The sequence below is a fragment of the Erinaceus europaeus genome, chromosome 19 (assembly GCF_950295315.1).
Source record: "Erinaceus europaeus chromosome 19, mEriEur2.1, whole genome shotgun sequence".
Taxonomy (NCBI): Eukaryota; Metazoa; Chordata; class Mammalia; order Eulipotyphla; family Erinaceidae; genus Erinaceus; species Erinaceus europaeus.
Window position 1 is genome coordinate 67,201,055 of NC_080180.1, and position 22,816 is coordinate 67,223,870.

At 58.1% G+C, this 22,816-nt stretch overlaps 1 protein-coding gene across 1 annotated transcript in view; it reads left to right on the plus strand.

Moving 5' to 3' along the window:
• The first annotated feature begins 19,141 nt into the window (after nucleotides 1-19,141).
• Nucleotides 19,142-22,816, plus strand: part of IL2 (interleukin 2) — a 3,945-nt gene continuing 270 nt past the window's right edge. The window contains exons 1-3 of the mRNA XM_007536364.1: nucleotides 19,142-19,288; nucleotides 19,369-19,428; nucleotides 21,329-21,460. Of these exons, the coding sequence (XP_007536426.1) occupies nucleotides 19,142-19,288; nucleotides 19,369-19,428; nucleotides 21,329-21,460 (339 nt within the window). The remainder of the gene's footprint in view (nucleotides 19,289-19,368; nucleotides 19,429-21,328; nucleotides 21,461-22,816) is intronic.

Consider the following 22,816-nt stretch of genomic DNA (forward strand, 5'->3'; position numbering starts at 1 on the left):
CACACACACATTCTCTCTCACACACACACAGACAGACACACACAGAGACTCATACACTCCCACACACACTCTCACATACACACGCACACACACTCACACACTCACACACAGATTCACACACACACTCACACACACACATTCTCTCTCACACACACTCACACAGACTCACACACTCACAGATTCACACACACACTCACACACACACATTCTCTCTCACACACACACTCACACACACTCACACACTCACAGATTCACACACATACTCACACACACACATTCTCTCTCACACACACTCACACAGACTCACACACTCACAGATTCACACACACACTCACACACACACATTCTCTCTCACACACACACTCACACAGACTCACACACACACACTCACACAGATTCACACACACACTCACACACACACATTCTCTCTCACACACACACTCACACAGACTCACACACACACACTCACAGATTCACACACACACTCACACAGACTCACACAAACACACACAGACACACACTCACATTCACACAGCAGGACTGCATGCATGGGGGAGGAGAGAGAGGAGAGATAGAGAGTGAAAGAGAGAGAGAGAAAAAGAGAGGGAGAGGGAGAGAGAGAGAGAGAGAGAGAGAGAGAGAGAGAGAGAGCCTGCGAGCCAGAGAGCAAGAGTGAAAGAGGGAGACTGCTGCCCCCTGCTGCCCACTGCATGGAGGCCTCCCTGGGACCTGCCCACAAGGGGCAGAGCATAGCACATGGGGAGGAGACACAGAGGAGACACAAGGCCAAGGAGACACTGAAGGGACATGGGGCAGAGGGGACACTGAGGGGACGTGGGGCTGAGGGGACACTGAGGGGACGTGGGGCAGAGGGGACACTGAGGGGACGTGGGGCAGAGGGGACACTGAGGAGACGTGGGGCTGAGGGGACACTGAGGTAACATAGACAGAGGGGACACAGGACAGAGGGGACACTGAGGAGGCAAGGGGCTACGGAGATACTGAGGGCACATGGGACTGAGGGGATGTGGGGCTGAGGGGACACAGACAGAGGGCACACTGAGGGAACATAGAGGCTTCATTGAGGGGGCAAGGGGCTAAGGAGACATTAAGGGCACATGGGGCTGAGGGGGCACATAACAGAGGGGGCACTGAGGGGACACAGGACAGAGGGGGTCCCTGGGGGACACAGGACAGGGGTCACTGAAGGGACATGGGGCTGAGAGGACACTGAGGTTACTGGAGACAGAGGAGACATTGAGGGGACACAGAACTGAGGAAATGATGAGGGAACATGGCAGAGATGACACAGAGGGTTTGGGGAACAGAAGAGACACTGAAGGGACACTGAAAAAGGAGACACTGAGGGGACAGGGGCTGAGGGGACACACCTGAGAGGGAGACACTGAGGGTTCAGGAAATATCAAGGGCAAGGGAGCCAGAAGAAATGCTGAGGTGACAAGAGGCCCAGCAGGCCTCAGGAGGGTGTTCCAGCCACAGAGCATCAGGGATGTTCCAGTCACAGACCCTCAGGAGGGTGTTCCAGTCACAGATTCTCAGGAGGGTGTTCCAGCCACAGAGCCTCAGGAGGGTGTTCCAGCCACAGAGCCTCAGGAGGGTATTCCAGTCATAGACCCAGACCCTCAGGGGTGTTCCAGCCACAGACCCTCAGGAGAGTATTCCAGTCACAGACCCTCAGGAGGGTGTTCAGCCACAGACCCTCAGGGGTGTTCCAGTCACAGACCCTCAGGGGTGTTCCAGTCACAGACCCTCAGGGGTGTTCCAGTCACAGACCCTCAGGGGGTGTTTCAGCCACAGACCCTCAGGGGGTGTTCCAGCCACAGACCCTCAAGGGGTGTTCCAGTCACAGACCCTAGGAGGGTGTAACACTCAGCAGACCCTAAGAGGGTATCACAGCCAACAGTGGGAGTCTGGGCCCTGTGACACTGGGCTGGTGACATCGCAGAGCAATGGGTGGCCAGGGCCAGGCGGAGGCCACTGTGGAGACTGGGCTGGAGCTTCCAGCACAACAAGCGAGATGGGACACCTGCTCAGCAGAACCCAGCCTGCTCTGGGGAAGGGAGTCTGGGGGGCCCAGGGCCTGGTGGTCAGAGGCCCCCACCCTGGGTCAGGGAGTGCACACCAGACACGTGGGCCGGTGGACCAGTGAGGAATCTGATGTCCACTCCCTGAGGCCAGCTTGGGGGTAGCCCATCCTGACCCCTGACCCTGATGTTGAGGGAGAACATGAGCTGCAGTGACAGCCTGTGGAGATGGGAGACAGGCAGTTGCATCGAGACCCAGAGTGCCCAGGTCAGAGCTGCAGCAGGTGCCAGCCTGACTGGGTGCCCCCAAATCCAGGCCCCTCTTGGCCGTGGGCCATGGCTCCGTGAGGGGGGCTGTGGGAGGTTCGGCTGGGGACGGACACCCACATTCTGACTGTGAGTCCAGTGTTGGTTAGCACCCGGCTTCTGCCCAGTGGCCTACATGGCTGAGTCCTAAGAAACGCCAAGGCCACTCATAGCCTGGCGGTGGAGCCTCGGAGAGTGGGTCCCCAAGGTCCCCGATGCCTGTGCAGTTTCTAGCATGACCTCAGGACCAGCTGCAGGTGGCCAACATGGCTCTGGGTCAGTGGCCGTGTCCCCATGAAGTCACTGAGCAGAGACAGAGTGTGGCCACCAGTCTGCTCCTGGGCCTGGGGGGGGGGACAGGACCCTCCCTGCCTGGGGGACAGGAATGTCGCCCCCCTGCCAGCTCCAGGGCCAGGACTGACATAGCCAGCTGCCTCCCTGTCACCACTGCTGCCAGAACCTGTCCGCGGCACTGCCTCACCCACCCCAGGAGGCCCCAGGGAAGTGCCGTCAGTTCTCCATCCCTGTGCTGTCTGTCTCCCACACCGCCCTTTCTGAGAGTCACCTCACAAACTGGCGCACAGCAGGTGACAGGAAGGGAGGTGACAATCTTCATGTCCCCAAGCCGAATCCTGCCCAGGATCCATCCACCAGGGGGCAGCACCCACACAGCCACCGATCTGGGGTGTCAACGCCCACATGGCCAGAGACCTGAGGTTTTAGTGCCACCGCTGCTTCAGACCCACTCCTACCCACCTCCCCCGCCACCCGCCCACACCACTCCCTGCCCCTTCATTGCAGTTAGGGACACCAGCACCTGTGGCCTTCGCTTTCCTGCAGAGATGGCCTTGATGGGATCCCACTGGTAGCCTTGAACCTGTGGGGCCTGGGGACCTTGACTCCCCATACACAGTGATCTGAGAGAGATTCCAGTCAGCTCAGTGAGACCTCCACAGTGACCCCTCGAGGAGACTCCACAGTGACCCCAGTGAGACTTCCACAATGACCCCAGTGAAACCCACAGTACCTCAGTGTGGTGACACGGTGAATCTAGCAAGAACCAAAAGTGACCTCAGTGAGACCCCACAGTCACTTCAGTGAGACTCCACAGTGACTCCAACCAACACCCCACAGTCACCTCAGAGATCACGGTCACCTCAGTGAGACCCCACAGTGACCCATAAAACCCTAAAGTCGTCTCAACAAGACCCCACAGAAACCTCAGCATGAGACCCCACAGTGACCTCAGTGAAGCCCCACAGTGACCTTACATAGCGCCTATAGTGATCCCAGTGAGACTCCATAGATAACTCAGTGAGACCCCCACAGTCACCTCAGAGTTCAGTCACCTCAGTGAGGCCTCCACAGTCAGTGAAACCACAGTGACCCCAGTGACCTCAGTGAGACCCTACAGTCACTTCAGTGAAAGCCCACAATTACCTAAGACCCCAGTCACCTCAGTGAGACCTCAAGTCACCTCAGTGAAATCCCCACAGTGACTTGTGAGACCCCAGTCATCTCAGTGACATCCCACAGTGACCTGTGAGACCCCAGTCATCTCAGTGACATCCCACAGTGATCCAAGCAAGAACCCAGTGAGACCTTACACTCACCTCAGAGAAACCCCACAATAACCTAAGACCCCACAGTCACCTCAGTGAGACCCCCAGTAACCTCAGTGAAATCCTGTGACTCCAGCAAGAATCCAATCATTTCAGTGACACCCCACAGTGACCCAGTGAGACCCCAGTCACATCAGAGCCCAGTCACCTCAGTGAGACCCCAGTCACCGCATATCCCACAGTCACCTCAGTGGGATCCCACAATGACCCCAGCAAGACCCTACAGTCATCTCAGTGAGATATCACAATCAACTCAGAGCCTCACTCAACCTCAGCGATCCCAGCGAGATCCTACAGTCACTTATGGAGACCCCACAGTGACCCTAGTGGGATCCCAGTCACCTCAGAGCCCACAGTCACCTCAATGAGACCCCCATAGTGGCCCCAGTGAGACCCCACAGTGACTCCAGTGAGATCCTGTCACCTCAGAGCCCACAGTCACCTCAGTGAGACCCAACAGTGACCCAGTGAAACCCTACAGTCACCTCAGTGGGACCCCACAGAAACCTCAGCGTGAGACCCCACAGTGACCACAGTGACCTTAGATAGAAACTATAGTGACCCCAGTGAGACCTCACAGTCATCTCAGTGAGACCCCAGTCACCTCAGACTACAGTCACCTCAGACCCCCACAGATCCCACAGTCACTTAGTGAGACCACAGTGACACCTGTGAGACCTCAGTGAGACCCTATAGTCACCTTAGTGACATCCCACAATCACCAAAGACCCCAGCCACTTCAGTGAGACCTCCACAGTCACTTCAGTTAAATTCCCAGTGACCCCAGTGACACTTCAGTCACCTCAGTGACACCCCATAGTGGCCCCGGCAAGACCCGTCACCTAATACCCCACAGTCACCTCTGTGAGACCCCCACAGAGACCCCAGCAAGACCCTACAGTCATTTCAGTGAAACCTCCAATCACCTCAGACCCCACAGTCACCTCAGTGACACCCCAGTGACACTAATGAGTTCCTACAGTCACTCAAGGAGACTCCACAGTGACCCAGTGGGACCCTCAGTCACCTCAGCAAGATGCCTCAGAAACCTCAGCATGAGATCTCACACCCCAGTGAAGCCCCAGAGTGACCTTAGATAGAGCCTACAGTGACCCCAGTGAGACCCCACAGTCATCTCAGAGAGACCCCAGTCACCTCAATGAGACCCCATAGTCACCTCAGCGAACCCCCCCACCCCAGTCACCTCAGACCTCATGGTCACTCAGTGAGACCACAGTGATCCCAGTGACCTCAATGAGACCCTACAGTCACCACAGTGAAGCTCCACAATCACCTAAGACCCCAGTCACCTCACTGACACCCCCAGTCACCTCAGTGAAACCCCCGTAGTGACCCCAGTGATACCCCAGTCACCTCAGTGACACCTCACAGTGATCCCAGTGAGAACCCAGTCACATCAGAGCCCAGTCACCTCAGTGAGACTCAGTGACTGTGATTCTCACTGGGGTCACTATGGGGGTCTCACTGAGGTGACTGTGGGCTCTGAGGTGACTGGGGTCTCACTGGGGTCACTGTGGGGTCTCCATGAATCACCTCATACTCAATGACCCCAGCAAGACCCTGCAGTCATCTCAGTGAGACCTCACTCTCACTCACACCCATCCCCTTCCCCAGGGCAGAGGCCAGCGGAAGTGGTGAAGAGAAGGGTGTGAAACAGAAAGAGAAAGTGTGAGAGAAAGCAGCAGCAGAGGAAACTCCAGAGGTGCTGATTCAGGGGAGCTCCTGGGGTCTGTCCTGGGCCGCTGTCCACCTTCCCCACACCCCTTCCTTGTCCCTGTCCCCCTCCCCCCGCCATAAGTCACGCCACCTCAGCCCCAGCCCCAGCTGCTGGCATGGGTGCCACATCAGAGCCCTGGGGTCACTGTGGGGTCACCGCCGTTGTGTCCTGTCAGAGGTGGCGCCTTCACACTCCCCTCAGCCCAGCAGGCTTGCTCTCAGTTCCCTTCCTGGAGCCAGAAAAAAACCCAAATGCCCGGCAAACCCAAGTGCCATTTTTCTGGCCACAGCTGCTCTCCAAGCAGAGCGAGGTGGACGTCAGACGACCTGTTCCTCTCCCAGTCGGCCACCTGCAGCAGCAGCAGCCGCAGCAGCCGCAGCAGCAGCGTTACTGATAAACCAGTGTAAAGCAGGCCAGTGTAAAGCAGGGGCACGAGGGGCTAAGGGGGAGAGCTCACGGGGAGGGGCCATGCCCGCGTGTGGCGGGCTCTGACACCCAGCACCAGGGGAGGCTCTGGGCTGTAGGGTCTCTCCCTCTCCTGGCTGTCTCTGTCTCTCTGAGTGGAGAGATCATACACGCAGGTGGGCTGAGGCTGAGGGAAGGGCTGGAACCCGGGGCCTGTCCCCAGCATGTGCTCAGACCCCGTCCACTGACCATCATTGCCTGTGTGACCTGAACCTTCCAGCACAGCTGGCTGCTGACACACTCAGGCCTGTGTTTGGGCTCAGAGAAGCCTGGGAGACTGAGGCCTCTGCCCACTGCAGCTCGCACACTGTCCAATATAGCTTGGACACTGCCCACTACAGCTCACTGCCCACTATAGCTCACTGCCCGCTACAGCTCACTGCCTACTACAGCTCGCACACTGCCCACTGCAGCTCAGACACTGCCCACTGCAGTTCAGACACTGTCCACTGCAGCTCAGACACTGTCCACTACAGCTCAGTTACTGCCCACTACAGCTCACTGTCCACTACAGCTCAGTCGCCATCCACTGCAGCTAAGACACTGCCCACTACAGCTCAGATACTGTCCACCACAGCTCAGACACTGCCCACTACAGCTCAGACACTGCCCACTGTAGCTCAGACACTGTCCACTGCAGCTCAGACACTGTCCACTGCAGCTCAGACACTGACCACTACAGCTCAGACACTGCCCACTACAGCTCAGACAATGTCCACCACAGCTCAGACACTGCCCACTACAGCTCAGACACTGCCCACTGTAGCTCAGACACTGTCCACTGCAGCTCAGACACTGTCCACTGCAGCTCAGACACTGCCCACTACAGCTCAGACACTGCCCACTACAGCTCAGACAATGTCCACTGCAGCTCAGACACTGTCCACTGCAGCTCAGACACTGTCCACTGCAGCTCAGACACTGTCCACTGCAGCTCAGACACTGCCCACTACAGCTCAGACACTGCCCACTGCAGTTCAGACACTGTCTACTGCAGCTCAGACACTGTCCACTGCAGCTCAGACACTGCCCACTGCAGCTTAGGCACTGTCCATTGTAGCTCAGACACTGCCCACTGAAGTTCAGACACTCCACCGCAGCTCAGACACTGCCCACTACAGCTCACCGTCCACTACAGCTCAGTCGCCATCCACTGCAGCTCAGACACTGCCCACTGCAGTTCAGACACTGTCCACTGCAGCTCAGACACTGTCCACTACAGCTCAGTCACTGCCCACTACAGCTCACTGTCCACTATAGCTCAGTCACCGTCCACTGCAGCTCAGACACTGTCCACCGCAGCTCAGACACTGCCCACTGCAGCTCAGACACTGCCCACTGCAGCTCATACACTGTCCACCGCAGCTCAGACACTGCCCACTGCAGCTCAGACACTGCCTGCTGCAGCTCAGACACTGCCCACTACAGCTCAGACACTGCCCACTGCAGCTCAGACACTGTCCACTGCAGCTCAGACACTGCCCACTACAGCTCAGACAATGTCCACTGTAGCTCAGACACTGTCCACTGCAGTTCAGACACTGTCCACTGCAGCTCAGACACTGTCCACTGCAGCTTAGCCACTGCCCACTGCAGCTCAGACACTGCCCACTACAGCTCAGACACTGCCCACTACAGCTCAGACAATGTCCACTGTAGCTCACACTGTCCACTGCAGCTCAGACACTGCCCACTGCAGCTCAGACACTGTCCACCGCAGCTCAGACACTCCACCGCAGCTCAGACACTGCCCACTGCAGCTCAGACACTGTCCATTGCAGCTCAGACACTCCACCGCAGCTCAGACACTGCCCACTGCAGCTCAGACACTGTCCACTGCAGCTCAGACACTGCCCACTGCAGCTCAGACACTGTCCACTGCAGCTCAGACACTGTCCACCGCAGCTCAGACACTCCACCGCAGCTCAGACACTGCCCACTGCAGCTCAGACACTGTCCACTGCAGCTCAGACACTCCACCGCAGCTCAGACACTGCCCACTGCAGCTCAGACACTGTCCACTGCAGCTCAGACACTCCACCGCAGCTCAGACACTGCCCACTGCAGCTCAGACACTGTCCACTGCAGCTCAGACACTCCACCGCAGCTCAGACACTGCCCACTGCAGCTCAGACACTGTCCACTGCAGCTCAGACACTGCCCATTGCAGCTCAGACACTGTCCACTGAAGCTCAGACACTGCCCACTGCAGCTCAGACACTGTCCACTGCAGCTCACCATCCTCTACAGCTCAGTCGCCGTCCACTGCAGCTCAGACACTGCCCACTGCAGCTGCTCAGCTTCTGTCCTCTCAGGACTGGAGGCTGGGGCAAGTGAGTCTGTGGCTCTCAGGAAGGGTGGTGGCCACCTTGTGGTGGACTGAACTTGGCCACCAGGCTCAAGGGGTCCTGGGCATCACCCCACTCCCAGGGCAGCGCTGTCCAGCAGGTCTAGGTGTCTAATGACTTGATCTGCCTTAGCTTACACTCACTGGAGACGCAAACTTCCCACTGGCCAACAGGCTGCTCCTTGTCCCCTCCATGAGGGACGCCTGAGAGGCCTGTCACAACAGCTAGTGTGCAGTACGGACACAACCAGCCACAGGACAATTCACGACCCCTGGAGGTCACCATGGCACTTGGCCAACCCCAGCCCTCTGGCCGTTCCCCCAGCCCCTGGCCATCTCCGTGGCCCATGGCCGTCTCCCTGGCTCCCAGCTGTCCCCTCAGCCCCTGGCTGTCTCTGAGGTCCCTGGCTGTTCCCCCTTGCTGTTCCCATGGCCCCTGGCCGTCCCCCCAGCCCTGGCCGTCTCCCTGGCCCCAGGACATTTCCAGGCCACAGCTGGGGACCTGCCCCCTCTTCTCTGAGCTTTGGGTATCGCTGTGTCCCCAGAGGACAGACCCGACGGTCCACCCTATCAGTCCTGAGGCCACAGCTGCCGGCTGGGAGAGGGCTGTGCAGAGGTCAGGCCGGCTATGAGGGACGGCTGAGAGAGCGGCCAGGGAGAGGCTGCAGTGAGGAAGCCTCCCCGGTGGCGTGGCGGCAGCCAGCTGTCCTTCCAGCTGCGGCTCCCTGAAGCACCTCAGATCTGGGGCCTCTGTCAGGAGCTCTCAGAGAAAGTTCTGGAGCACGGCCTCAAGCTGGGCCGCCGGGTGTTTCCTCAGGGCCTCCGGGGCCACTTTCTCCCCGTGAGTGGGGAGGAATCTCATTTTCTCCGCGGCCATTTCTAGCTTTCAGTCTGAATGTCAGGGAGGCCTGTGTGGAAAGCAGCCCTGTGGAAGGGGTGACTGCGTGCCCTCCCCCCGCCCCGAACAGTCATCTGAATAAAGGTGGGAGGCAGGTCCCCGACTCTCCTGCTTTTGCTTTTTATTGTCACTGATATGAATCAGGCCTCGGGCCGGGGGCGCCCGCGGGATGCACCGCTTTCCGTGAGCTCACGCCCCCCGTCAGCAGAGGGGGACGGCCCAGCCTCCACGCTGTGGCCACACAGGGCAGGGACAGCTCACGCCTGCCCGGCAGAGGGCCGCAGTCCCAGGCACCGGATAATGGCCCTCCTACTCTATAGTGACCACAGCTGCCCAGTGACCCCACAACGCCAGTGACCCCCACACTGCCCAGGGAGCCTCTCGCTGCCCAGTGACTCCTATACCACCCAGTGACCCCTACACTGCCCAGTGACCCCCATAACACCTAGTGACCCCCACACTGCCCAGTGACCCCCCACACCGCCCAGTGACCCCTACACTGCCCAGTGACCCCCATACCACCCAGTGACCCCTACACTGCCCAGTGACCCCCATAACACCTAGTGACCCCTACATTGCCCAGTGACCCCCATACCACCCAGTGACCCCTACACTGCCCAGTGACCCCCATAACACCTAGTGACCCCTACATTGCCCAGTGACCCCCATACCACCCAGTGACCCCCATACCACCCAGTGACCCCTACACTGCCCAGTGACACCCCACATCACCCAGTGACCCCCATACCACCCAGTGACCCCCATACCACCCAGTGACCCCCATACCACCCAGTAACCCCTACACTGCCCAGTGACCCCCCACATTACCCAGTGACCCCCACACCACCCAGTGACCCCCACACTGCCCAGGGACTCTCCCACTGCCCAGGCACCCCCACACTGCCCAGGGACCCTCCCACTGCCCAGGGACCCCCACACTGCCCAGGGACCCTCCCGCTGCCCAGGGACCCTCCCGCTGCCCAGGGACCCTCCCAATGCCCAGGGACTCCTACACTGACCAGTGACCCCCATACCACCTAGTAACCCCCACACTGCCCAGTGACCCCCACACCACCTAGTGATCTCCACACCGCCCAGGGACCCTCCCGCTGCCCAGGGACCCCCACACTGCCCAGGGACCCTCCCGCTGTCCAGGGACCCCCACACCGCCCAGGGACCCTCCCGCTGCCCAGGGACCCCCACACTGCCCAGGGATCCTCCCGCTGCCCAGGGACCCTCCCGCTGCCCAGGGACCCCCACACTGCCCAGGGACCCTCCCACTGCCCAGGGACCTTCCCGCTGCCCAGGGACCCTCCCACTGCCCAGGGACCCTCCCGCTGCCCAGGGACCTTTCCGCTGCCCAGGGACCCTCCCACTGCCCAGGGACCCCCACACTGCCCAGGGACTCTCCCACTGTCCAGGGACCCTCCCACTGCCCAGGGACCCTCCCACTGCCCAGGGACCCCCACACTGCCCAGTGACCCCCACACCACCTAGTGATCTCCACACTGCCCAGGGACCCTCCCGCTGCCCAGGGACCCCCACACTGCCCAGGGACCCTCCCGCTGCCCAGGGACCCCACACTGCCCAGGCACCCTCCCACTGCCCAGGGACCCTCCCACTGCCCAGGGACCCCCACACTGCCCAGGGACTCTCCCACTGCCCAGGGACCCTCCCACTGCCCAGGGACCCTCCCACTGCCCAGGGACCCCCACACTGCCCAGGGACCCCCACACTGCCCAGGGACCCCCACACTGCCCAGGGACCCTCCCGCTGCCCAGGGACCCTCCCAATGCCCAGGGACCCTCCCGCTGCCCAGGGACCCCCACACTGCCCAGGCACCCTCCCACTGCCCAGGGACCTTCCCGCTGCCCAGGGACCCTCCCACTGCCCAGGGACCCCCACACTGCCCAGGGACCCTCCCACTGCCCAGGGACCCCCACACTGCCCAGGCACCCTCCCACTGCCCAGGGACCTTCCCGCTGCCCAGGGACCCTCCCACTGCCCAGGGACCCTCCCAATGCCCAGGGACCCTCCCACTGCCCAGGGACCCTCCCACTGCCCAGGGACCCCCACACTGCCCAGGGACCCTCCCGCTGCCCAGGGACCCTCCCACTGCCCAGGGACCCTCCCACTGCCCAGGGACCCCCACACTGCCCAGGGACCCTCCCGCTGCCCAGGGACCCCCACACTGCCCAGGGACCCTCCCACTGCCCAGGGACCCTCCCACTGCCCAGGGACCCTCCCGCTGCCCAGGGAGCCTCCCGCTGCCCAGGGACCCTCCCGCTGCCCAGGGACCCTCCCAATGCCCAGGGACCCTCCCACTGCCCAGGGACCCTCCCACTGCCCAGGGACCCTCCCACTGCCCAGGCACCCCCACACTGCCCAGGGACCCCCACACTGCCCAGGGACCCTCCCACTGCCCAGGGACCCCCACACTGCCCAGGGACTCCTACACTGACCAGTGACCCCCATGCCACCTAGTGACCCCCACACTGCCCAGTGACCCCCACACCACCTAGTGATCTCCACACTGCCCAGGGACCCTCCCGCTGCCCAGGGACCCCCACACTGCCCAGGCACCCTCCCACTGCCCAGGGACCTTCCCGCTGCCCAGGGACCCTCCCACAGCCCAGGGACTCTCCCACTGCCCAGGGACCCCCACACTGCCCAGGGACCCTCCCACTGCCCAGGGACCCTCCCACTGCCCAGGGACCCTCCCACTGCCCAGGGACCCCCACACTGCCCAGGGACCCCCACAATGCCCAGGGACCCTCCCGCTGCCCAGGGACCCCCACACTGATAGCACATGTCACTGTTCTGGTCTGTGGAGCATGGGGGCCATGGCCAGAGACCCTGATTGTGGTCTGTACACACAGGGGGCCAGGATGGGTCAGAGCAGGACGACAGGGGACGGGGGACAGGGGCAGGGACAAGAGATGGGAGACGGGGGTGGGGAACAGGGACAGGAGATGGGCAGAGGACGGGGGGACAGGAGGCAGAGGACAGGGTGTTAGGTCTGCTTAGGGAGAGCACCCCCCACACTCTTCCACACCCTGCAGAAGAGGGGCCAGAAGCCCCAGGGCCAGCCTCCTGCACCAGAAGCCCTCCCTGCCTGCAAAGCCGCAGGTGCAGCTGTGGCGGAGCAGGTGTGAGCACCTGGCATCCCCGGGGCCGGAGCCTCAGGACTATAAAACCGGAGGGCCAGGAAGCTCAGGACCCTTCACGCGTGTCTCCCCCCTCACACTCTCACGCCTGAGCAGCTCTGAGGCTGCGCTTCCCTCTCCTGTTCTCTCCCTACCTCCTCCCTGGAGCAGGGCTGTCTGTCATGTGACTCCCCCATGCAGAGGTCAGACAGAGGACAGCGACCTCTGTCCTGCTCCCACTCACCCCTGCAACCAGGGGCCAGGGGCCAGGGGCGGGCAGGTCACGGGCTTCTTCATACAGGTGGGTCTTCCTGCGGCCACAAGGGCATTGCCCTGGCCTGGGGGTGGTCTGCAGAGCCCCAGCCGGCCTCCAGAGGAGAGCCCCCCCCCAGGCCCAGGGCTCCCTGACCGCGCCTCTGCTGGGTGGCTACCTTTCTCCCCACGTGGAGAAGAGGAAGCAGATGCAGGCCAGCTGTGACCTGCGGGGGACATGGCATGTCCCCTCCCCACACGTTGAGCTGCTGCTGGACCCCCAAAGGTGTCCTCTCCCTTCAGAAACCAGGTACAAGCGAGACAGGAAGCTCTTTCCGCATCCCACCACTGGGAAGTCGGTTCCTAGAGTGTCTGCCATGTGCCGAGAGAGACAGAGGCAGAGGGGCACAGAGAGCTCCAGAGGGAGAGAGCCGGCCCAGCATGCCACCCTGCCACACACACTGCCCTCATCACAGCCCCCCACGGCCGCCCGTGGCTGCACTGAGCACTGCTGAGGCGGCGATGGCTCTGAGGTCACCGTGAGATGGTGACCTGCCACTCTCAGAGCCAGGAGGGGCCAGGGCTGCAGCCCCTCAGTGGTCAACCTCGGCCCTGGAGGCCAGGAGCCAACAGAAGCGAGTCACCCCTGGGGGTGGGGCCACAGAGAGAGGCCAGCAAGGTTCATTTTCATTTTATTTTTAAATTTCTTTATTGCGGGATTAATGGTTTACAGTCGACGGTAAAATACAAGTTTGTACACGAGGGTTCCTTTTAAAGAGAATCAGGGCTCACTGAGTCAAAGAAAAATGCAGTTGGCGACCATCTCTCCCTCCTCCCAGCACACACGGGGCTTCCTCCTGCCATGTCATCCAAGTGGCCTTGGGTGGTGGCCTGAGTCTGCTGACCACCTGGACAAGAAGAAACAGGTCCTGTGAAGCTGGTTGCTGGGAGTGACTGTGGGAAGGTGGTCACTGTGGAAGGGCGATGCCCTGCGCCCGGGGCCTTGTCTCCTGTGGACGCGAGTCCAGCTGGGTCTGCTGGCAGCACAGACGCAGCTTCCTGCATCCCAACCTTGGGGTGTCCATCTCTCTGTCTGGGAGCCACATGACAAGTGGGCTCCTTCCAGAAGGCCCTGAGGAGCAGTGCTGTGAGCATGGACCCTGCCTGGCTGAGGGAGGTCAGGTGTGGGCCCTGCCTGGCCTGAGCGGCAATGGATAGCAAGGGCAGCTCTGGGGGAATGCTCCTCTTGCCTGCTCTCAGAACCTGTGACCTCCAGCTGATCACACTCACCACAGCTTCACTGTGGTGTACACACACACACACACACTCTCTCTCACAAACACACACACACAGACACATACTCACACACACTCACACACACTCACACACACTCACACACACACACTCACACACACACTCACACACACACATGCACACTCTCACACACATTTATACTCACATATTCACATGCACACACACATATTCACACACACTCACACACACTCATATTCACATGCACACACTCTCATTCTCACACTCACACACACATTCACACACACTCACATATTCACACGCACCCTTACACTCACACAGACTCACACACACATTCACACACTCTCAAACACACACTCACTGTCACATACACACACACACTCGCATATTCACACACGCACACTCTCAAACACACACACTCACACATTCTCACTTTCACACACACACACACACACTCACATATTCACATGCACACTCTCAAACACACTCACATATTCACACACACACACACTCTCAAATACACGCACATATTCACACACACACACACACTCTCAAACATACATATTCACACACACACACACTCTCAAACACACGCACATATTCACACGTACACACACTCTCAAACACACATATTCACACACACACACTCTCACATGCACATATTCACACACACACACACTCTCAAACACACATATTCACACACACACACACACACACTCTCAAACACACGCACATATTCACACGCACGCACACTCTCAAACACACATATTCACACACACACTCTCAAACACACGCACATATTCACACGCACACACACTCTCAAACACACGCACATATTCACACGCACACACACTCTCAAACACACATATTCACACACACACACACACACACACACTCTCAAACACACGCACATATTCACACGTACGCACACTCTCAAACACACATATTCACACACACACTCTCAAACACACGCACACATTCACACGCACGCACACTCTCAAACACACTCACACGCACACTCTCAGACACACTCACACGCACACTCTCAGACACACTCACACGCACACTCTCAGATCTATCAGCTGTTTAAAGATGGTGTTTTCATTTTCATTTGACTTTTTCATTGTGTGAGGTTGAGCCACTAGGGGTGAGCCTCACTCACAGTCATGCCAGCTCACAACCTGTCTGTTTGTTTCTTTAAAAAATACAAACCTGAGGGTGGGCAGTGGTGCACATGGTTGAGCACAAGTCACCTGCCATGTGCGAGGACCTGGGTTCAAGTCCCCAGATCCCCACCTGCAGGGAGGGAGCTTCCTGAGTGGTGAAGCAGGGCTGCAGGCGTCTCTCTCCCTCTCTATCTCCCCTGCCCCTTTCAGTTTCTCTCTGTCCTAATAATAAAGAAAAGGATTAACATACTTTTTTATTCTATCTTACAGAGAGAGACCAGAACCCTGCTCAGCTCTGGGTGATGGTGGTGCTGGGGACTGACTCTGGGGCCTCGGAGCCTCAGGATGGAGCGCCTTCTGCAGACGCTGTGCTTTTCCTCAGCCCCTCATCCACCTGTTCCGACGTGCCACGTTCCACACACTGCCACGCACGCCAGCCTTAGAGGTAGGTGCAGTTTCCCTTCGGGGCAGTTTATCTCAGCACAGCCACAAGCACACAGCAGCCTTCCCATGTTTCAACCACAACTGTGAAGCCAGCAGACGTCTTCACAGCTTTGTGCCACCACTGACTCGCCCCTGGGGTGCAGCGTAGAGGTTTTCAGCGTCCTTGTGAAGGGGTGCCACCACCGCCGCTGGAACCCTGGAACATGCTCATCACCCCACAAGAAAGTCCACGGCTCCACCACCTTCTCCCAGGTCCTGGGAGCCAAGAGTCAGTCCTGCCACTGCTGACGGCTCTCTGGGCTTCTCACACACGTGGAGACACAGCAGCCCACCTTTGTGGCTGAGTCCCAGGCCTGTCCAGGTCGTCGCCTATCAGGCGGTGAGCGGCTTTCCACAAGGAGCCTCCAGTGCACCCCAGTGCAGTTCCCTGTCCACTTCCACTAATGGGCATCTGGCTTCTTCTTGGCTATTTCAATCATTTCTGCTGAAAACACTCGTGAGTGTGTTTTTCTTGGGTGGAGATGCTTCCACTTCTCTGGGTCACAGAGACTGGAGCTGAGGGCCACCGGCAAGGAGCACTGTGTCGCATCTGAGGAGCATCTGCACTTCACAGGCCCAGGTCCTGGTCTCTCCACAGCCCAACACTTGCAGTCTCTCTCCATCTTGTCCCGACTGGGTCAAAGAGGCATCTCGTTGTGCTCCTGACTTTCTGTCTCTAAGGTCCAGTCACTGACTTTCTTCTCATGAGCGTTCTGGCCATGAGTGTGCCTCTGGCTGACGAATGTCTCTTTAGATCAGCTGGCCATTTTTTTAGTGTTTATTTATTCCCCTTTGTTGCCCTTGTTTTATTGTTGTTGTTATTGTTGTCGTCGTTGTTGGATAGGACAGAGAGAAATGGCGAGAGGAGGGGAAGACAGAGAGGGAGGGAGAGAAAGACAGACACCTGCAGACCTGCTTCATCACTTGTGAAGCGACTCTCCTGCAGGCGGGGAGCCGGGGGATTGAACCGGGATCCTTATGCCGGTCCTTGAGCTTTGCGCCGCCTGCGCTTAACCGGCTGGCTACCGCTGACTCCCCAGTTGGCTTTTTAAATCATTTTATTTTTGTTGTTGAACCATGAGAGTTTTTTTTAATATTTTATTTATTTATGAGAAAGATAGGAGGAGAGAGAAAGAACCAGACATCACTATCGCACATGTGCTGCCGGGGATTGAACTCAGGACCTCATGCTTGAGAGTCCAAAGCTTTACCACTGCGCCACCTCCCGGACCACAAATGTTCTGTTTTTTTTTTTTTTTTTAGTATTTTATTTATTTATGAGAATCATGGGAGTTCTTTTTACATGTTCTGGGTGTTCATCTCCCGTGATAAATATTTGCGTTTCCTCCCATTCTGTGGGACGCCACTCTGTCCTGGTGCCTTCTTTCAACTTTATGAAGTTTGCTTTATTATTTTGTGTTGAGCTTGCTTTTAGTGACATAGTCAAGAAACCATGGTCTAATCCAAATTCTGAGTTTTGTAATCTGAGCTCTAAAATTCAGTCTCTGATATGTTTTGAGTTAATGTCTGAAGGTGGCCCGAGGCAGGGCTCCATCTTCCTTCCTCTGTATGTACGTTCTAGTGGTTTCAGATTTGACTGGACGGTGAGCCAAATGAGTGGCGTGATGGGCGATGAGCTGACCATCGGCTCCGTGGCTCCGTGGTGTCAGGCTGGGCTTCCCTGCCTGGGCAAGTCACTAACCCTGCAGGCAGCTGCGTGCTTCTTGCTGAGGAGCAGGGTGGTTCTGGGAGCCTCACTCATCTCGGTCACCTCTGCTCCAGACTGGGGGAGGGTTTGCATACACTTGCCAAGCTTTTCCACGAGAGAGGGCGGCAGCTCCACAGCAGCAGGGAGAAGCCCGGCCACTTCCCCTGGGCCGGGAGATGGAGCCCGTTCTCTCACGGAAAGAACCAGACACGCAGAAACAAAGCAGCTCTGAGCACATCAGAGGCCTCACTGGAAAAGCTCCCACACAGGAAGTGTGTGGGCCTGCGTCCTCCAGCTGGAAGGGCCGGGCCTGGGCTGGGGGACACTTGGCACAGAGAGGCCAAAGACAACGAGTAGGTATGCGGCCTGCCCGGGAGCCGGCGCTGACATGTGTGGTTTGACTTGAAAGGCGCAGGGGTCATTTGCTGTAGAAATCTGAGAACACGACCGTGTGACTTGTGTCTGGTCTGGCTCTTCCCCGTTTTCTCCACCTGGGACCACGAGGCACCTTGTTCTGTCTGGCAGACACTCTGCTCTGAGGTGGCTGCTGACGCCCCCAGAGCCCTGCTCTGCTCTGTTCTGAACACGCCCTCAAGGACCCCTGGCAGGTCTGGGGCACCGCCGGGCGCCCTGCAGGCCCGTGTCCGGGGCACAAGCTCTGGAGGTGGGTGCCAGTGGGGAGCGTGGACTATGAACCACACACCCTGACCCTGGCTTCCAGTCCTGCTGGGTCCTGCACCCTCAGGGCCAGGCGGCCTTGACAGCCAACTCCACCACCGGCTTCAGTTTCCTCAGCCGTCACGGGGGCACCGGCGCTCCGCAGTCTGCTGCACGCCTGGGGGTCTAGACCGGGGCTGGGGACAGGTGAGGACACACTGGTGAGCGGGGAGGCGGTGCGGGCTGTCTCTGAAGGGGCTCCCTTCTCGCTCCGCAGGTGGGGCAGAGCTCACTTCCTTGGTGCTCCCCAGACCACAGGCACCACAAGCCTTCAGCCCAGAGGAGGGCGGTCGGCCAGCACGGCTGCAGCGCTGTCTCACTAAGCTCCCCCAGTCCTTTGCCAAGCCCGTGCCACACTGTCCCCTGAAGCAGCCCACAGACGTGCGGGACACGGGGGAGCTGGGGAAGGTGCACCCCCAGCGCCTTTGCAGAAGGTGTGAGCCGCCGTCTGTCTCCTGTGCCTGGTGCATCAGCTCAGCCAGAGAGTAACACAAAGGCACAGCCATCCTGGAACAGGAAACCAAGATTCTTCCTGTCTAATCAACAAATCTACACTCTGTCCTTAGCTCAGCTGCTGCTTGTCCACCACCGTGGGCCCTCCACACGCCAGGAACTTGTATGACAAAAGAGAACATTTTCATGAGCCACTGCTCCGTTCCCCACCCCCGACAGGAGAGGAAAATGTGCTTCACATCGAGGATGTCGGCCGCACAGCAGCCTCTGCCTCAGTGTGGGCTTGCAACCAGCAGGGGTTTCACCTCCAGCCAGCCAGCCAGCTCACAGGGGTTTCGAGAAATTCCAAAGAGTCATCAGAGGAGGAAAAATCAAGGTAATGCTTTTAGCCACACAGGTAGAACCTTTGAAAATATGTGTAATATGTAAAACACTGACACCCCCGTCCTGTTTTTCCAGAGTCACAGTATAAATGCCCTGGGCTCAGGCTCCCTGTCCATCAGTCGTCCCCTTGGTCGCCGCCATGTGCAAGGTACAGCTCCTGGTCTGCTCGGTGCTCGCGCTGGCCCTGCTGGCCTGCAGCGTACCCACCGCCCGCCTGGCCCGGGACTCGGAGCAGCACCTGGAGCAGCTGCTGCTGGACCTGAAGAAGCTGAAGCTGGGCGTCGAGGTGAGTCCAGCCCCTGTCCAGCTGGCTGCGGAGGCCGGCAGGGGAGCTTGTGCTCATGACTCTCTGTTGTGCTTTCTCAGAATCACAAGGGCTCCACACTCGCCACGATGCTCAGATTCCCCTTCTACCTGCCCAAGGAGGTAAGCGTGCTTTTCTAGGCTCAACCTATGTGCAGGTAAGCCCTAGGCACCGTGAAGGTGTGCACACTGGTCGTCTGGACCGGCGCGGGTCCTCTGCAGGGAAGGACGAGTAGCTGGTATTTCTTCAAATCGCTAATGTCTGGTAACACAACTTCTGGAAAATAGCTTTGCCTGCATTTTAAATGAGTCATGATGAGAGACCAGCACACAGGCCAGCTCTGGCATAAGGTGTTGCCGAGGACCAGACCTGCGGCCCTCGGGGCCTCTGGCATTCAGGCTGGGGCTCTCACAGGGAGCCGTCTCCCCTGCCCAGCCTGCGTCCTTCTGGTCCTTCTGTACGTAGTCGTGCCTTGCGGGGAGTGGGGAGATATGTTTTCCCGCAACAGCTTTACATCCTTAAGAATGTGCAGCTCTCAAGCTGGGGGGCATGGCGTGGCAGTGCCGTGAGCGAGCTCTGCTTTCGAGGGCCTGGAGGCAGCCCTCCCGCTGGGCTGGGGGAGCCCCGAGTCTCCTGGGAAGCAGCAGGCTGCAGGGGAGTCGCTCTGTGTGCGGTGGCGTCTCACCTGCTTCCTGAGCAGAGGCTGTGGGCTGTGCCGGCCCGGCCTGGCTGTCAGGGGTGCGTCTCCGCAGGTGCTGAGCTGCAGGAACAGGTGGTGGAGGGAGCTCTCTGCCAGGCTGTGGGCTTGCCCAGCCTGCTGCGCCACTAGACTGAGTGCTTCCTGGTGGGTGCTCATTGTCACAAGTCGGGAAGCCTCACTTGGTCCTTTGGGGCCCAGCCAGCCAGCCAAGGCCACCCAGGCTCCTAGAGCTTGGCCAGGAGCTTGACGCTCCAGGGTCCTGTGCTGTCAGCAAGGAAGGGCTTTGCTCAGGGGGACACCCAGGAGGACACGGGAACCGAGGGTCTAGCTGGGTCCCACTGACCCATCTCTTAGGAAACCATGGAAGGAAGTAGCTTAGAGTCCTCCCAAGTGCAGGCCTTGCTTGTGAAGAGCCTGCTGCGGGGCTGTGCAGCTTGGTGCGAGTGTGCCTCCCAGGGTTGTTAGAAAGACCCATGTGATCACGTCATTATCTAGAGGGTGGTGGATTTCTGTGAGATCTAGGTTTCTAAATGATGATTCGAAATCCATTTTATACCAAAAGTGACATGATAAACTCCTCCCAGTGGTTCAACACCACTTTTAGAAGCGGTAAAAAAAAAAAAGTGGTAGGTTAATGCTACAGAGAAAAGTGACTTAAAGTTAGTGGTTTGGAGTGGGAGACATTAAATTCTGAGATTTAGTTTCCTTATTTGTAAAATGGAGATAACGCCACACTGCTTACCCCACAAGGTGGCTCTGAAGTTAAAATGTGCTCGCTGAGGAAAGAAATCACTTTGAGAGAGTGGGTCCTGCAAGGCTGCTGAGCAGACGCAGGTGTGTGGATGTGTGTGCTGAGTCAAGGCAGTGCAAGGGTCTTCCCACAGTGATGGGACTTGTTATGGACAAATGGCTTTTCAAATGCACTTTAACATACTTACTGAAGTGTGAACCTGAAGACACAATTGTGAGACTTGCTTAAGCTTTCCTAGAGTTCCAAGAGACCAATCGTGCGGTCTGTGGCCATTTCTCCCTGATAGATGGGACGTGAGAATCATGGTATGTGGCCCCACCTACTCCTCACGGCTCTAGTCCCAGCTTCTATGCAGACTAGAATCCGGCCTGGGTCTGGGTGCCAAGCCGACCCCACGTCTCTGGCAGTTTGCTGAGTGTGGGCGGCTACCTCTGCTTCCCTGTCTCGTGGTGCCAAGCACTCTGGCTCACCTTCACGGTAACTGAGAGCAGAGGTACAAACGGTCACCTGCCACTCTAAAGGAATTTGATTCTGCCCTGCTTGACGACTGTCTTTATTAATACTGTTCAAGGCCACAGAACTGAAGCACTTCCAGTGTCTGGTAGGAGAACTCAAACCTCTGGGGGAAGTGCTGTCCCTGGCTGAGTGCAGACACATCAGCGAGCTGATGAGCAACATCAACGCGACTGTCCTGGAGCTGAAGGTGAGGCTGGCCGCAGCTGCTCTGCGGGGCAAGGGGCAAGGGGCAAGGGGCAAGCTCAGGGCAGGCCGAGGAGGCCTCTGGCTCCATGTGCACCCACTCAGGACAAACCCCACCTGGACTGCAAGTGGGGCAGGCAGCAAGGGGCAGGTGTTTCTCTGGCCCTTTACAAGTGGCCGGTGCGGGCTACCTGGCAGGCTGCCTGTGCTCCCTGGCCACCACCCCTTTGGCTTTCTAAGGGCACCTCCCTGTTATGCTTCTCAGCAGCCAAGACACCGGCTGAGTGACTAGACAGTAATCCCTCTTCAGAGTGGCACTCACCTCTGGGACCGCAAGCTCCTTTACACTCTAGGGACTCAAAGGCTGATCCTTGCACACTTGTAAGCCAGAGCTGGGCAGTGCTCTGGTAACAAAGAAAAATAGGGGGGAGGCCTCCATTTTCTGACCTTGCCTACCAAAGTGAGCTTGCCTACAAATGAAGCCTAGTTAGATGACAGCAGAACCAGGCTTCTGGGAAGGATGTAACTCCAGCTGTCTCAAACCAGTCACTTTATTAGCAGACTGCTGTTTTCAATGTCAAAGTCACTGAGCCTGGTGCCACGCAGGCAGTGAGTGGCCAAGAGACTGCTTCTGGCCATGAGAAAACACTCCAGATTCTGCTGAATAAGGATACCCAACAGTCAGAAAATCTGCTCTATATGTAAAAGGGTGACCACCTCCAGTAGGCTACAATATCGAAATAATCACATTATGAGTTTAAAGGGAGTGTTTTCACTTGGTTTGCATCTCCAGGACAGGAGTTACTTCTGCCCGTATCTACCAAGATAGTTTCTTCTTAGCTTGTTAGGCAGAGGCAGAGCTGAAGGAGTTCCTGTCAGCAGAGGAGGATAATTTCTTTAAAAAAAAAAACTGTCTTCAGAACAAAATTTCGAATGCTTAGACGTTCAAAAGTTGGGAACTCATCTGTACCGAGTCTGAGGTGGGGGGCACAGGCATGTATGGAATGTTAGCACGCATTTTCTCCACACCAAAAGCTTGCTTGGTTTTTTGTTGAGGGAGTTTGAGGAGACTCACTCAGAGTCTCAGAGAAACAGGAGCTTTGATAACAGTCCAGAAAAGCATCTTCACCGCTGCGTGTGGCTGTGTGCGCGTGCACACACTCACACACATGCACACACACTCACACACACACTCACTCGCGTACACACACGCGGGCACACTCACACATGTGCACGCACACACACGTGCACACACACACGCGCGCACACACGAGGTCAAACGATGCTATTTCCTTGCACGTAGTACTTGTCTGGAACCATTTTTATTTAAAATATTTACATAATCCAGGAAAGGAAACTG